This window comes from Mytilus edulis, chromosome 6 (genome assembly GCF_963676685.1).
Source record: "Mytilus edulis chromosome 6, xbMytEdul2.2, whole genome shotgun sequence".
NCBI classification, from domain to species: Eukaryota; Metazoa; Mollusca; class Bivalvia; order Mytilida; family Mytilidae; genus Mytilus; species Mytilus edulis.
Genome location: NC_092349.1, coordinates 89,877,740 through 89,894,454, shown reverse-complemented (window position 1 = coordinate 89,894,454; position 16,715 = coordinate 89,877,740). Strand labels below are relative to the sequence as shown.

Genomic DNA, 16,715 nt, shown 5'->3' with positions numbered 1-16,715 from the left:
CCGCTGGACAAAAAAATAAGATAAAAATTAACTGAAAATCAAAAGGAAGATCGAAATAAGGTATACGAAAGTGACAAAAGGAAACGCAAATACCAAAAATCATGGGAAAAAGATCGTGAATGGTTGCATTATAAAGTAGATTGGAATTTAATGAACTGTACAATATGTGAAAAATTTTGCAGTGACAGACCTAGATAGGAAATGTATTTTCGTAACTGGATTGTCAAATTTCTGATTGTGGACTTGGAAGACAATGTTGATATTTGTTCCTTCTTGATCCTGATTTTGATAAGGAAAATCATTAAGATTACCAAATCCTTTATCAAAATCAGAATAAAGACTATTCCTTTGTTACTGTCTAACTTATGTAAACAAAAGCATCAAAATAAAATTAAACATCTGTCATTTATATTAGTGTTTGTCAAATTATTGTCATTTTTGCAGGACCAGTAGATTTGGAGCCGGACCAGTAGAGTTTTCAGTCCACTGGTCCAGCTGGCCACTACACAAAAAAGCTTTAATTCGACCCCTGATCACAATATAAAACAGGCTATTATTTGAACTTAGAAGTATTTTAACTATGGAATTTGCACAATTTCTTGTGTTTAAAATTTATAATAAATTTCATGTTTATTTGGTTTTATAATCTTTTTAGCAGTTAATAACACTTTCCGTATAATGTATTTTGGTAAGATAGTGTTGTGCTCGGCACAGTACATTTTATGGAAAATTTACTATTTTCTTTGTAATAGAAAGTGTTGTGCGCAGCACAGAACATTTCAGTAAAGAATAAACATTGAATTTATTAAAAAATTCAATAACAAGAAATCAAACAAATTCCATAATAAAAAATAATTCCAAGTTCAAATAATAGCCTGTTATATGTACATTGTCGGAAACGTCCTGTTTCTAAAGCTTGAAAAATAAATTTTATATTTTCCAACAACATTATACATACATATATTGTATATTTGTGTTGATACTTGATTTTGATTAATCCAGCATGTAAATAGGAATGGATTTGGAAAGGTGGTTCATATTTTGTAACAAAATCTAGTTACAATAATGAATTGAAAGCCAAAGTATTTATAGTTTTATGATGTACTGGGCCAGTTATATATGATGAATTTGATTTTTACTTGTTTTGATTATACTACACCATATCTGTCCTACTAGCTATAGGTAATGTAATGGTATATTTCAAAACTAATGATTTAATAGTGAACATTTAATAACATTCTGTGAAATCCACAATTTTTGTTTAATTAACCATCATATTTGATTGCAACTGATAAAAAAAGAGGGGACTTGGTGGCCAAGTGGTCTGAGTAGTTCTACTACAGTAATCACTACCCAGTCAACCCTGAGTTTGTGAGTTGGAACCCTGCTGGTGCCAGTGTCTTTGACTCTTAATTGACTAGGATTGCCGGTACTCATATCAAAGGTCAGTGGGTTTCTCTTGGAAAATCAGCTTCCTCTACCAATAAAAACTGGCTGCCATGAAATAGCAAAAAAGTGACATTAAAACAACACCAATCAATCAATCAATCAAAACCAGAAAACTAGTTGCCTTATTTATACAATATACATTTTCTATTATAATGAGTCTTCTCTCTGGAAGAGTAAACTATCTAATTAACTTATCCTCTATATCTTAACAGGTGGATGACAAACCTTCAGTGCCATGATAGATATATATTCCATGGCGGCTTTCTAGGCTTAGATAATATAAGTGTTGTAGACAGAGGCTGTCCACCAGAGGGATATACAATTAAACAGGTATGGAACATGTTTCATGTTTGTGTTAGCTTTACATGTACTGGACCCCCTTAGACCACTGATTACTGACATTGACCTTATTATTATTTGTAAACTGACATTTCTACATAAATGGCATTGTTTCCTTGAATGTGATACTGTGAGACTCCATCATTTCTATGACATAGACCTTTCAAGGAATGACATATATATTTATTTGTAGGCTGACGCTACAACATGGATGGCTTTGTTTGCTATAAGTATGATACAGATTGGACTAGAGTTAACCAGACATAACTTTCCTACCCCTGGAGACATACAGAAAGATCTGGTTAAATACCTCAATGATTTCCTGTGTATTTCCAAACAGTTTAATAAAGATATATATAATGGAGGTTTGTAATATTGGCATAATATTTTTTTTAAAAGTACATCCGAGAGAGGGGAGAGATACCAGAAGACCAGTCAAGTTCACAAATCAAAATAAATTGACAACACCATGGCAGCTAAAAAAGACAAAAAATAGTACACAAGACTAAGCAACACTAACACAGCCAAAAACTGGGGGTGATCACAGGTGCTCTAGAAGAGTATGCAGATCCTGCTCCACATGTGGCACCCGTCATGTTGCTTATTTTAATACAAAAAAAATCTTGACAAAGGAAATTTAAAAAAAAAGAAAATTATATTGCGTTTTGGATTGATCCTGAATTGCTTTATCCATGGTAACCACAAGGTGTATTCCAAGTTCTTTATAAGAAAGGAATCAAAAAGTCTTCATGTTTGATATTTATACAAGGTAAAATTATATGATGTTTAAATTTATATTTGACTTATTTATGCAAGGCAATGGTATGGTTTTCATACCTGATTCATTTACACCAGGTTATTATATGATATTCATATATTAAAAACATAAAAAGTTGTAGTATGATTGCTGAAGAGACAACTCTCCACAAGAAACCAAATGACACAGAAATTTACAACTATTTGTCACTGTATGACCTTCAACAATAAGCAAAGCCTATACCACATAGTCATTTATAAAATGACAAATGTAAAACAAGTCAAACTAAAAAACTAACGGCCCAATGTACATGTTAGAACAAAGAATGAAAGCAAAAACATATATGTTACACAGTGGCAAGGTTAAACCTTCCTAACCTGAGACAAGGGTGCAGCAGTACAACATAAGAACAAACTAAAAAAATCAGTTAAGAAAGGTTTAACTCATTAGATTAATTCAAATATAAATACATATAACAAAAACATAGAATGGCTGGGGACTAAGTTATTGAAAGACTTGCAGGTACTGACAGCTAGTTCAATAACAACATAAAAGAATGCCTGATCCATTTATACAAGGTCATTATATGATATGCATGTCTGAATCACTTATACAAGGATTTATATGATATTCATGTCAAATTACTTTTTCCAGTATTGATAAACTGCAAAATGATAAAAAAAAAAAAAAAAAGATCAAGGTCTGAATCAATTTCTTCTAATCACAAGAATTTTTATTTCAAAAAGTAAAAACAAATATATGTCTCCTTCTAAAAGGTGTCTAGTGTTTATTATTTATTTCACATTTCTGTTTATGTATTCAAATTTCAGGAATGTGGAATCCAGAGATGACATTTTATAATGATGTTTTGGTAGACCAACTAACAGAGCAGTACATACCAATACAAGTTAAATCACTTGTTGGGTTACTTCCCCTTGTAGCTTGTGGTACTGTTAACTTAAGTGGTATTAGATGTACAGAGGAATTAAAACAGGTGCTACAAACAGACTCTATACATGTATGTGGATTAATTATAGTTAGATCACTTGTTGGGTTACTTCCCCTTGTAGCTTGTGGTACTGTTAACTTAAGTGGTATTAGATGTACAGAGGAATTAAAACAGGTGCTACAAACAGACTCTATACATGTATGTGGATTAATTATAGTTAGATCACTTGTTGGGTTACTTCCCCTTGTAGCTTGTGGTACTGTTAACTTAAGTGGTATTAGATGTACAGAGGAATTAAAACAGGTGTTACAAACAGACTCTATACATGTATGTGGAGTAATTATAGTTAGATCACTTGTTGGGTTACTTCCCCTTGTAGCTTGTGGTACTGTTAACTTTAGTGGTATTAGATGTACAGAGGAATTAAAACAGGTGCTACAAACAGACTCTATACATGTATGTGGATTAATTATAGTTAGATCACTTGTTGGGTTACTTCCCCTTGTAGCTTGTGTTACTGTTAACTTTAGTGGTATTAGATGTACAGAGGAATTAAAACAGGTGTTACAAACAGACTCTATACATGTATGTGAAGTAATTATAGTTAGATCACTTGTTGGGTTACTTCCCCTTGTAGCTTGTGTTACTGTTAACTTTAGTGGTATAAGATGTACAAAGGAATTAAAACAGGTGTTACAAACAGACTCTATACATGTATGTGGAGTAATTATAGTTAGATCACTTGTTGGGTTACTTCCCCTTGTAACTTGTGGTACTGTTAACTTTAGTGGTATAAGATGTACAAAGGAATTAAAACAGGTGTTACAAACAGACTCTATACATGTATGTGGAGTAATTATAGTTAGATCACTTGTTGGGTTACTTCCCCTTGTAGCTTGTGGTACTGTTAACTTTAGTGGTATTAGATGTACAGGTGAATTAAAACAGGTGTTACAAACAGACTCTATACATGTATGTGGAGTAATTATAGTTAGATCACTTGTTGGGTTACTTCCCCTTGTAGCTTGTGTTACTGTTAACTTTAGTGGTATAAGATGTACAAAGGAATTAAAACAGGTGTTACAAACAGACTCTATACATGTATGTGGAGTAATTATAACTAGATCACTTGTTGGGTTACTTCCCCTTGTGGTTTGTGGTACTGTTAACTTAAGTGGTATTAGATGTACAGAGGAATTAAAACAAGTGTTACAAACAGACTCTATACATGTATGTGGAGTAATTATAGTTAGATCACTTGTTTGGTTACTTCCCCTTGTAGCTTGTGGTACTGTTACCTTTAGTGATATTAGATGTACAGAGGAATTAAAACAGGTGTTACAAACAGACTCTATACATGTATATGTCATTGCAGTTTCTTGTCCACTTTGTTAAATATTTTGGATTGAAGGCAATCTATTACTGTTAATTTACCTTTTCCTACATTGAAAAAACAGTAAATCATAAGTTGTCTACCCTTCCCACATTGATAGGACAGAAAATCAAAATTGATTGTCTTGTGAGCTTGTGATCAAGACATTGTCCTGCCTAGGCTCTTTTAGCACTACAAGATATTCATTGAAAAGAATGCAGCACTTTCCAATCAAATTGCTGTCCCATTATTTTACAGTTTTCAAATTTTCGTTGCTTACCTGTACAATTTCTATCAGGTGATCTCCTAGTTTATTTGTCAGAGATCATACAATAAAAATTGGCAGGAGTCTTACTGTATTCCTTTCTGTGCTTTACATCTTGCCTTATTTTATCCCACAGCGCCATAAACAAATCTGGTGTTGCACATTGAAATTTTAATACAAGCGCAAACAAATTTTGCGGACATATATTGGTATCATGTTGGCGTCGTCATTGTCGTAGTCTTCTGAAGATACTTGGTTTCCAGACAATAGCTTTAGTTTAAGTAAATGGATCTCTATGTAATTTAAACACACGGTTTAAACCACAGAAGGAAGGTTTAGATTGATTTTGGTTATGGTCCCAAAAGTTTAGGAAACAGGACCAAAAAGGGGTCTAAATAAGCATTTTTCTAGTTGGTGACAATAACTTGTGTGTCAATGTAAGAATCTTTTTGAAATTGTACCACCAGGTTCCATATCAGTTATGGAAGGCTGTGATTGAGTTCAGGGGTAATTGCTCGTAATGTTAAAGAATGAGGGGCCAAAAAAAAAGACACAAATGAAGTGTTTTTTCTAGTTTTCAGACAATAACTTGTGTTTCAGTTTATGGATCTATCTGAAATTGTAATGCTAGGTATAACAACACAAAGGGTAGGCTAGGATTGAATTTTGGGGGAAATTGGGCCAAATGTTCAAGAATTAGGGGCCCAAAAAAGATAAAAACAAGCGTCTTTCTAGTTTCCAGACAATTTTTCACTTATTCTTACAACATTTGTATAAACTTCAAGATTATAAAAAAAAACGGTTTTTTTCTAAAGTGAACATTGATTGGTTAAATATTTCTCAGTCATGTCCTGTGTTTGAATTTGTTTGTTAGCTTTTTGGTCATGAATGTTTGTCTCTAATATTTAATTAAATGTGCATTTGTATTCAGATATCGCAGATCAAATTTATTCGTTCATTGTTTAATCATACGCTTTTTGATTGAGTTAAGTCTGCCAATTGATATTTTATCGTATGTTTTTCTTTGTTGTGATGTTATGCTATTGTTTCATAAAAAGGGAGAAGGTTTGGATCCATTAAAACGTTTAATCCCGCTGCAAATGTTTGCACCTGTCCTAAGTCAGGAATCTGATGTACAGTAGTTGTCGTTTGTTTATGTAATATATACGTGTTTCTCGTTTCTCGTTTTGTTTATATAGATTAGACCGTTGGTTTTCCCGTTTGAAAGGTTTTACACTAGTAATTTTGGGGCCCTTTATAGCTTGTTGTTCGGTGTGAGCCAAGGCTCCGTGTTGAAGGCCGTACTTTAACCTATAATGGTTTACTTTTTAAATTGTTATTTGTATGGAGAGTTGTCTCATTGGCACTCACACCACATCTTCCTATATCTAATAACTTCTGTTTTAGTGTATGCATGTATCTCGCTGTAATTGTACTGCAAGGTTACAAACCACAAATGGAAAGCTGGAATTGAGTTTGTAATTAATAACTTAAAGGGGGCTTAAAAAAAATTGGGGGAGGGGGTAATTATTTTTATACCCCTGCTTTGAAAAAAGGGGGGGTATACTGTTTTACCTCTGTCTGTCATTCTGTCAGTCCGTCAGTCCGATGAAATTTTTTTCGTCGCATTTTTCTCAGGAACTACAATATAAGGATTTCTGAAATTTTGTTTCAGGGTTTATATAAGGTTGCTACACCGTGTGATGCGTTTTCAGATTCATCACTCAACAACTTCCTGTTTACCGATCACTTGTACTATTTTACACATGATAACCAAGTTGAAAATTTCCGTCACATTTTTCTCAGGAACTACAATACAAGGATTTCTGAAATTTGGTTTCAGGATTTATACAAGTCAACTATACCGTGTGATGCGTTTTCAGATTCATCACTCGACAACTTCCTGTTTACCGAACACTTGTATTATTTTACACATGATAACCAAGTTGAAAATTTTCGTCACATTTTTCTCAGGAACTACAATACAAGGATTTCTGAAATTTTGTTTCAAGGTTTATATAAGTATGCTATACCGTGTGATGCGTTTTCAGATTCATCACTCAACAACTTCCTGTTTACCGATCACTTGTACTATTTTACACATGATAACCAAGTTAAAAATTTCTGTCACATTTTTCTCAAGAACTACAATACAAGGATTTCTGAAATTTGGTTTCAGGATTTATACAAGTCAACTATACCGTGTGATGCGTTTTCAGATTCATCACTCAACAACTTCCTGTTTACGGAACACTTGTATTATTTTACACATGATAACCAAGTTAAAAATTTCTGTCACATTTTTCTCAAGAACTACAATACAAGGATTTCTGAAATTTTGTTTCAAGGTTTATATAAGTATTCTATACCGTATGATGCGTTTTCAGATTCATCACTCAACAACTTCCTGTGTACCGAACACTTGTACTATTTTACACATGATAACCAAGTTGAAAATTTCCGTCACATTTTTCTCAGGAACTACAATACAAGGATTTCTGAAATTTGGTTTCAGGATTTATACAAGTCAGCTATACCGTGTGATGTGTTTTCAGATTCATCACTCAACAACTTCCTGTTTACCGAACACTTGCATATTTTTACACTATTAAAATTATCCACTTGCGGGGGCGGGTATCATCAGTGAGCAGTAGCTCACAGTTTCACTTGTTTTTCCTAATTTTGGGGGTTTTTTTCTTAAAATTTTCCATTTTTCCATTGATTTATATTTCTTACTTATATTTAAATGCAAAAAATACTGATATGGCAGGAGATACACACCAAATATGATGTATGAATAATTATATGAAGTATTGTGCAATAGCAAAAATCTTCAATTGCCAAAAATTGTGCAATAGCAAGAAATCTTCAAATGGAAAGTATTGTGCAATAACAAGAAATCATCAATTGCACAGTAATGTAAATCAGCAAGAATTCAACAATTGCACAGTGTTGTGCATTTGTAAGAAATGTCCAATTGAACAGTATTGTGCAACAACAAAAATCCTACCAAATATCTAGAAATCTTGAATTGCACAGCAATGCACATCAGCAATAAATCTTCAATGGCACAGTATTGTGTAGTAGCAAGAAATATCCAATTACTGTTAATTCAGAAATTATTGCGGGGTTTTTATTATTGCCAAAATATGACAGAGTTGTAAAAGCAATAATTTAAACTTGCATTTTGAAATATTTTATATGAATTAAACAGGATTTTCTCAAAATCGTTAACATTAAAATCGCATTTAAGTCGTCAATCACAAAATCGCAATATGAAGTGCACACAATAATTTCTGAATTTACAGTACACAGTGTTGTGCAATAAAAAGAAATCTTAAATTGCACAGTTTAACGCAATAACACAGTATTAGGCTGTAGCACAATATTGCACAATCTCACAATATTGCACAATATCACAGTATTGTGCTAAAGCAAGAAATTGTCAATTGAAAATGAATACTAATGTTTCAACCCATCTCAAATCTTTAACATCTTTCACTACATTTATTTTGTGTCAGAAAGCTATCATATGTCAAAATTTGATCACAATCCAATTTCAGACAGTATCAACCTTGAATATTGTGTCCAAACATGCACAAACTGTTCAGGGTTTTACCTCTGCGGTGGTATCAGGCTGTGCTCAATGAAACATTTTATTTAGATTTTTTATTTCAAATTCTTATATTATCTTTTTAATGTTTATTTATTGTTTGTAGATAATAAAGAAATCAGAAGACAACACCTATTTTCTGACTTGTGTTCCTCCTGAACGTATAACAAATTTACTAGAAAGATTGTTTGATGAAGAGGAGTTCCTTTCTAATTTTGGAATAAGGTCTCTTTCTAAGGTAAGTTTTTGTCGAGCCTGCAACTTTTGTTGCAGAAAGCTCGACATAGGGATAGTGATCCGGCGGCGGCAGCGGTGGCGGCGGCGTTAGCTAACTTCTTAAAAGGTATATATTTTAGAAGGTGAAAGACCTGGATGCTTCATACTTTGTATATAGATGCCTCATGTTACGAAGTTTCCATCAGTCACATGTCCAGTGTCCTTGACCTCATTTTCATGGTTCAGTGACCACTTGAAAAAAAAGTTCAGAATTTTTGTAATGTTGAATTCTCTCTTATTATAAGTAATAGGATAACTATATTTGGTATGTGCGTACCTTGCAAGGTCCTCATGCCCGTCAGACAGTTTTCACTTGACCTCGACCTCATTTCATGGATCAGTGAACAAGGTTAAGTTTTGGTGGTCAAGTCCATATCTCAGATACTGTAAGCAATAGGGCTAGTATATTTGGTGTATGGAAGGACTGGAAGGTGTACATGTCCAACTGGCAGGTGTCATCTGACCTTGACCTCATTTTCATGGTTCAGTGGTTACAGTTAAGTTTTTGTGTTTTGGTCTGTTTTTCTCATACTTTATGCAATAGGTCTACTATATTTGGTGTATGGAATGATTGTAAGGTGTACATGTCTAGCAGACAGATGTCATCTGACCTTGACCTCATTTTTATGGTTCAGTGGTCAAAGTTAAGTTTTTAAGATTTGGTTTTTTTTATCTAATATTATATGCCAAAGGTCAACTATATTTGTGGTATGGAAATATATTATGATCTATATGTCAGTCCCGCAGGTTTTATTTGACCATGACCTCAATTGCACGGTTCATTGCACAGTGTTAAGTTTTTGTGTTTTGGTCTATTTTTCTTAAACTATAAGTAATAGGTCAACTATATTTGTTGTACGGAAGCTTTGTTAGCTGTACATGTCTGCCTGGCATGATTCATCTGACCTTGACCTCATTTTCATGGTTCATTGGTCTTTGTTTAGCTATCTTGGTTAATGTTAAGTTTATGTGACAGTTGTAATAAAGCTTTATACTTAGGACTATCAACATAATATCAATGATTAGTAAAGAAGGCGAGACATTTCAGTGTGTGCACTCTTGTTGGAATAAGGTCTCTTTCTAAGGTAAGTTATTGACTACTATCTATCCATCTTATGACCTATAATCCACAATGTCAAAAGACTCACATGTGTTATTATTAATGATTCACAATAAATACAAGACACTTCCTGTTTGTAGATTTTCAGTAAACAATATTTACTCTTTGTGTTTTTAAAACTACTGTAAAGACAATATATTAACATTACTTGTTATTAGATTCACAGAAAAGACTACATATTAACACTTCCTGTTAGAAAGAAGACAACAGAGAATCCAGAAACTTTTTCACTTACTGAAAATTTCACCTTACATTATGCTCCTGGTGAAGCAGACAGTGAAATGATGGGTGGTAATAGTAACTGGAGAGGTCCTATATGGATATGTGGTAAGTTTGGTGTAAATTTTCTATTTTGCTGTTCTCTCTGATTCCACCAGTCTGTACCAAAAACTTTTCCAACTAATAGTCTGAAGACTAGTCTGGGGTATTATCAGATTATCTGGACTAGTGGCTAAAGGTGCAGACTGCGCTACTACTTTGTTGTCACTCAAACAGCATAATTGTCTTAGCCTTCTTTCTGTATGGTTTGATTAATGGATGTAATTATTTGTTATCATAAGATAAAATTATACCTTTTAATGCTTTTTGTATTGAAATAATTTTTCTTTGCTTTGATTTTTATTTATGAATTGTAGTTCAATTAAAAGAAAATATGTGGTTGTTCATCTATTATAACACAAGTAATTACCCTTCTACATTAACATTTTCTTAAGGGGGTTTGCGGGTCTAAATCATTTATATAGGATTTCTCTATTTTTTTCTATAAATGAACTTTATCTTATAGTTAATAGAAAAATAAAATAAAAAAGTGGGGTCACCGTTCATTTGCGCTCACAATCTGCCTTCGAAAGAAGCATACATTTTTGTAAAGGTGTTTTTTTTCTGTTGAAGTAATAGGAGAAATAAAGGTAATATCGAAATAAAAAAAGGGAAATTTATTACAAAAATCGCTACAATTTTACAATAATTTAGTTTAAGTACAGCTTATGTGGAAATTATATTAAAAAAGATAGGTCACCGATGAGTTGAGAAAGATATTTCAATTTTAGAGCCAAAAAATGGCATTTTTCCACCAAAGGGAGATAATTTGGAACTTTTTCAATGATGTATACATTTTGAAAGTCATCTGGGGCCAACACGAAGTGATTGTTTTGAATGATTTTTGTATCATATGATAAAGTAGCAACTACAAAAGGAAATAAATAAAATTTGTAATGAAAAACAAATGTTTGTTTTTTTTCTGAAATTTTTATACCCTCGAGCCTCCTTAAGGTAACACGATACCGAATGACGTTACGCCATGAGTTATCGTTCCTGGCGTTATCGAATAACGTTCAAACATATAAGCCAATGCAGCAGGTTTTGTGTGCCATGGTAACTTTCCCTAGATGCAGAGTGCCGAGAGTTTTGATGCAATACGTAGCGGTTATTTGACATAGATTGTTTGATCGTTTTCAGGCATTCATTCTGCTCATTGTTAATCTTTAAAAAGTATTACTTTACTTTTTAAATATTCTGTTTCTTTGATATTTTTAGCATCTTCACACTTTATCTATATATGTTCTTATGCATAACAGACACAGTTTTATCATTTTTTTTTTCTTGGTCTAGATATAGGAAGATGTGGTGTGAGTGCCAATGAGACAACTCTCCATCCAAATAACAATTTATAAAAGTAAACCTTGGTTTATTTTTGCAATAAATACTTATTCATGATTCACGCCGTATCTCCATGAAATTTTGTTTTGAATGTAGAAATCTAATTTATAGAAGCTTAGGATGATGTGTGAAAAAACGGGGAATTTTACACGTTTTAAATTAAATGGTCATCAAAAACACCGCTCGGACAAAATTGAAATTTATTTGGATGAGAATACGGATTTAATTAGGGGAAAAGCACAATACAAGCAGACGTTGAAAATCATACAGAAAATAGTTTGTTTGCATGGAATGGAAAAAAAGTGGTTATTTAGCCGAATAACTTTTCCTGTGTCCCATGGGTAAACAGTCTCTGAAATTCATTGGTCTGTACAGAGTAAATTCGATATAGTTTTGGAAATATATTTAAAATACAGTGCCAGCTTTGTAATCGTATAAACCAGGTCTACTCAGGACGGACAGCAACATCGGAATGAAGTATTATAAAGTTAACGAAGGCTGAGAAATATATGGGCACTTGATTCGGCAGAAATAAAATAACGAACTTCAGGTTCCGTTATGTTAAGTACAGTCTGAATAAAGCCAGCCCCGAGTATCCACTTCCGTCTACAAACGCAAGTTGATAGTTGGGGCTGGCTGTAGTCAGACCGGTTCCGTGTTCCCTGATTCCGTTATAATTTTTTTCTTGAAATTTACATGCAAACGACTGACTTTTTATTCAAACGGCAAGAGGCTGTAAAAAAGCTAGATCTTGAAATCATTTAGATTTTATATTCGTGTTAATTTACACTTGCATGGGTATTCGGTGTTTTTTAGTTTTGAGTTGGAAATAATGTACATGTACAAGCTGGGAGAAAAAAAGACTGAAAGAAAATTAACAAAGTTACCTTTTAGGGCTCTAAGGGCCATATTGCTCGCATACTAGGCGTCGGAAAAGGCCTGGAAAGTTTCTTTCTTAAAATTAGTTTTTAGAACAAGTATATAAGTATATATATATAAAAAAGAAGATGTGGGATGATTGCCAATGAGACAACTGTCCACAAGAGACCAAAAATGACACAGACATTAACAACTATAGGTCACCATACGGCCTTCAACAATGAGCAAAGCCCATACCGCATAGTCAGCTATAAAAGGAACCGATAAGACAATGTAAAACAATTCAAACGAGAAAACTAACGGCCTTATTAATATATATTAAAAAAAAAGGACAAAAAACAAATATGTAACATAAACAAACGACAACCACTGAATGACAGGATCCTGACTTGGGACAGGCACATACATAAATAATGTGTAAAGCGTCAGTTAAAATTTTCCCGACCATCATCGCGGATGCCCTGCCTCTATTGCAAAACCTACCTACATGTATTGTATTTATTGTTAACTTGTTCTCGTCCTGAACATGCATGAAATATTTTCCACTGGACGTTAACCAACCAATAATCAAAGCAATCAATCCTACAATTTACACCCGTAACTTGGAACTTTAGTTGTTAAAATTTAAATCATTGCCTCTAATTTTTTCAAAAATACGACAAATTTTAAACGCAGACCGCGAGGAAGACCAAAATTGAACAGTTACTCAAAACTTAATATATATGTTACCGCTTGCTCATTATGGAAGTGGGGTAACATGATACTTTGTTTATAATTCAGTCCCTCCCCGTAATCGATCTCTCTTACCTACTTAATGTAGTAAGCGGAATATAACGACTGAATTATTCGGGTTAACAGTTTGGAAGGTTTGTCCGACTTGCTGAGCAAACAAGTAACACATTTACACCACGCAGAGTACACTATACTACATGTATTGTATGTACCAAGTCAAGAATATGACAGCTGTTTATCATTCTTTTGATGTTTTTCAGCTTTTGATTTCGTCATTTGATAAGGGATTTTTTCGTTTTGAATTTTTCTTGGAGTTTTGTTATTTTATTTTTTGTAATGTGTATTTTATCAGGAACATTATTTTTCCTCATTATTTTCACAAATAACAGAATTATTGATCTTTTTTGAGTGATGCATCAAATGTGCCTTTTATAAACAACTGTTTTCAAAATTGTATTGTATCGTCCCGAGCATGCATGAACTATTTGCCACTGAACGTTAAACAACCATCCAACCGAGTAATTAAAAAACTGTTAAATGAATCATATTTTTTAAAATACTATATTTCTGCATCACGGGATGCAGTGATATACCACCATTGTCTAATATGATGGAGTTAAAAATCAGTAATTCGGATGAATCTCACGTGAAATGTTTCATTTATTTTTCACGTAAATCTGAAGGTACTTATTATGGTTTTAATCAAATTTTAGAACAAAGATATTATTTAAATAATTTTATTTCAAATATTTACGTGAACTTAACGTGTAAAAAATTCCGGTGATTTATGCATGAACTATTATCATAAATTAAGATTCACATGGAACCTGTTCACGCAAGTTTCAAGTATATGCTCGTTTGATGTGAAAATCAGACGATATTAATATTAATTCATATGAGTGAAATTCCTTGTGCAGGATGAAATAAAATTATATTTGATTCAGTAGAATTTTATATTGCATTACTAGGAACTTTACGACAGTCGACAGGGGAAATGAAAATAAAATATACTCATTCAGATCCCGACACATATTTTTCTCTCCATTTCTCTGAGAAGGAATAACGTTATATTCCGTACACCATAACGTCACAGGTTTTTGGTCAAGTTCTAGGCCTATCGATCAAATTTGAAGCCATTTATTTCAAAAACAAGGATGGTTACATATGAGTTTCTATACGTACATGGATTCACTATGCAATCCTGGATATTATGTTAGTTTTTTGTTTTTCTCCGTATATAAGAAAATAGCCATCCATTTGAAAATCTTAAAATGTAAGCTGAAAAAAAGGCATTTCCCCTATATACCTAAGTAAATTTGTCGCCAAAATTGACGTTTTCCTATGAAAATTACAAAAAAACAAAAATGGTGACCCTCATTTTTCATTACATATTCCGATGTAACTCGATTCAAAGTAGACGTATGCCAAAAATTTTGGAAATCGGGAGATATGCCATTCGGTATCGTGTTACCTTAATTCTATCATGATTGTAATTTCAGAGACATATTCATTATAAATCATCCTTTATAATTTATTGAGCAATTAAATGTTTGATTTGCTACTTCTCATGAACTTAACCCAAATCAAAAAGTATAATCACATTTTCTGAATTCCAGCAAACTACATACTATTAGATGCAATAGAAAAGATCCGTTCAGGCCTTGGTAGTAGACTTACAATCCAGTATCCTGCTCATAAATCTAAAATCAGTCTAGACCTAGCTGTAAAAGATGTCTGTAAAAGATTGGTGTCAATGTTTCTACCAGATTCTTCAGGTGCTAGACCTTTACATGGTATGTATAAAGTGATTTATTTGCTTGATTGGGCAGGGTTTAACCGGTTCACTTATTTAAGACCAGTCCATCTATAGACAGGTGTTTTCGGGATAAACTAATGAATGAAGAGTCCAGATATTTGTGCTATATCATACACTCAGTTCATTTGTATATATACGTTTGTTGACACTGATAGGTGATTAGAAATCAATTATAATTATAACAGTCATGTTCCTTATCCCACACATCATCAAATAAACTGTCCTTATGCAAATTAAAACGTTAGCTCTGCCCGATCAGTTGAAATAACATTGGTAATATAAAATAATGACAAGTATTATCTCTCATCTTTCAGATACAAAGATAGTCTTTTACATGGTGTATATTACAATGGAGACACATGATTATCTCCCTTTTGTAAATAAAAATATGATAAAAAAACAAGATCTGCAAAAAGTCCAGATAGCTGAAAATTGTCAGTTGATCACTCTTTTGACCATTTTGTTGCAATGTTATGCCGCACTTATGATGCAGAGGGGCATTATTTTTTCTGGTCTGTTTGTCAGTACCGTGTGTCCATTCGTCCCTCTGTCCCTGGTTCATGTTAAAGTTTTTGAGGAAGTGGGAGTCCAATCAACTTGAATCTTAGTACACATGTTCCCATTGATATGACCGTTTTGATTTTAATGCAAAATTAGAGTTTTTACTCCAATTTCATGCTCCCTTGAATATAGAAAATGATAGATGCTTTTAAATATGCAATAATGATCAGCAAGACTTGATCTACAAATAATTCATATAGCTGGGATAATAAGTCAACTCTTTGTAGGAGTACTTCCTCTTTATTGATGATTTTTACTGATCTGTTTCATTTTTTATTAATATCTTGAAAACAATAAAAGATAGATAGACGTTTTAAATAGCAAAAATGATCAGCAAGACTAGATCTTCAAATAAGTAAAATTTTGCTGAATTGTTGGTTTACTCTGTAGAGATTTTCATGCAGATTTTTAGCAAATTACGTAAAGTTAATAAAGAAATTTAACTTTATTCTAAATATTTTGTAGGAAAATACAAACAGTTCACAGAAGAGGCCTGGAAAGATCTAATACTGTATTATGAATATTTTCATGCAGATAGTGGGCGTGGATGTGGGGCAAGGTAAAAAATACAAGTCTATCATTTTCTAGGTCAAAAGGAAAGATGAATTAAAAAAAGACTCCTGAACAATATATTGGAGACACATCTTGCAATATACACACGTTTTAAAATCAAAAGATAGTACGTGTGTACAGTTTTACTGTTTTTCAATATAAAAAGTATTTCTAATGCAAAAGCTCAATGTATATTTGCCATGTGCACTGGACACTAATTGACTATTTCAATTGATAAATCTTCTTATCTGACACTAATGGACGAGTTTTAACCAAACTTTAGCTGATTGATTTTTCATGCTTGGCTGCCATGGCTAAAAAAAGAAAACGAGTGCTTGTCAATATCTGAAAACACATAATTGGTAGATGTAATCTA

The 16,715-nt window shown here is 32.8% G+C and overlaps 1 protein-coding gene across 1 annotated transcript in view; it reads left to right on the top strand.

Moving 5' to 3' along the window:
- The window catches only part of LOC139528859 (uncharacterized), a 34,814-nt gene that overhangs the window by 13,950 nt on the left and 4,149 nt on the right, over positions 1-16,715 (top strand). The window contains exons 12-18 of the mRNA XM_071325073.1: positions 1,662-1,779; positions 1,982-2,153; positions 3,376-4,079; positions 8,851-8,982; positions 10,299-10,467; positions 15,027-15,203; positions 16,253-16,346. Coding sequence (XP_071181174.1) covers positions 1,662-1,779; positions 1,982-2,153; positions 3,376-4,079; positions 8,851-8,982; positions 10,299-10,467; positions 15,027-15,203; positions 16,253-16,346 — 1,566 coding nt within the window. The remainder of the gene's footprint in view (positions 1-1,661; positions 1,780-1,981; positions 2,154-3,375; positions 4,080-8,850; positions 8,983-10,298; positions 10,468-15,026; positions 15,204-16,252; positions 16,347-16,715) is intronic.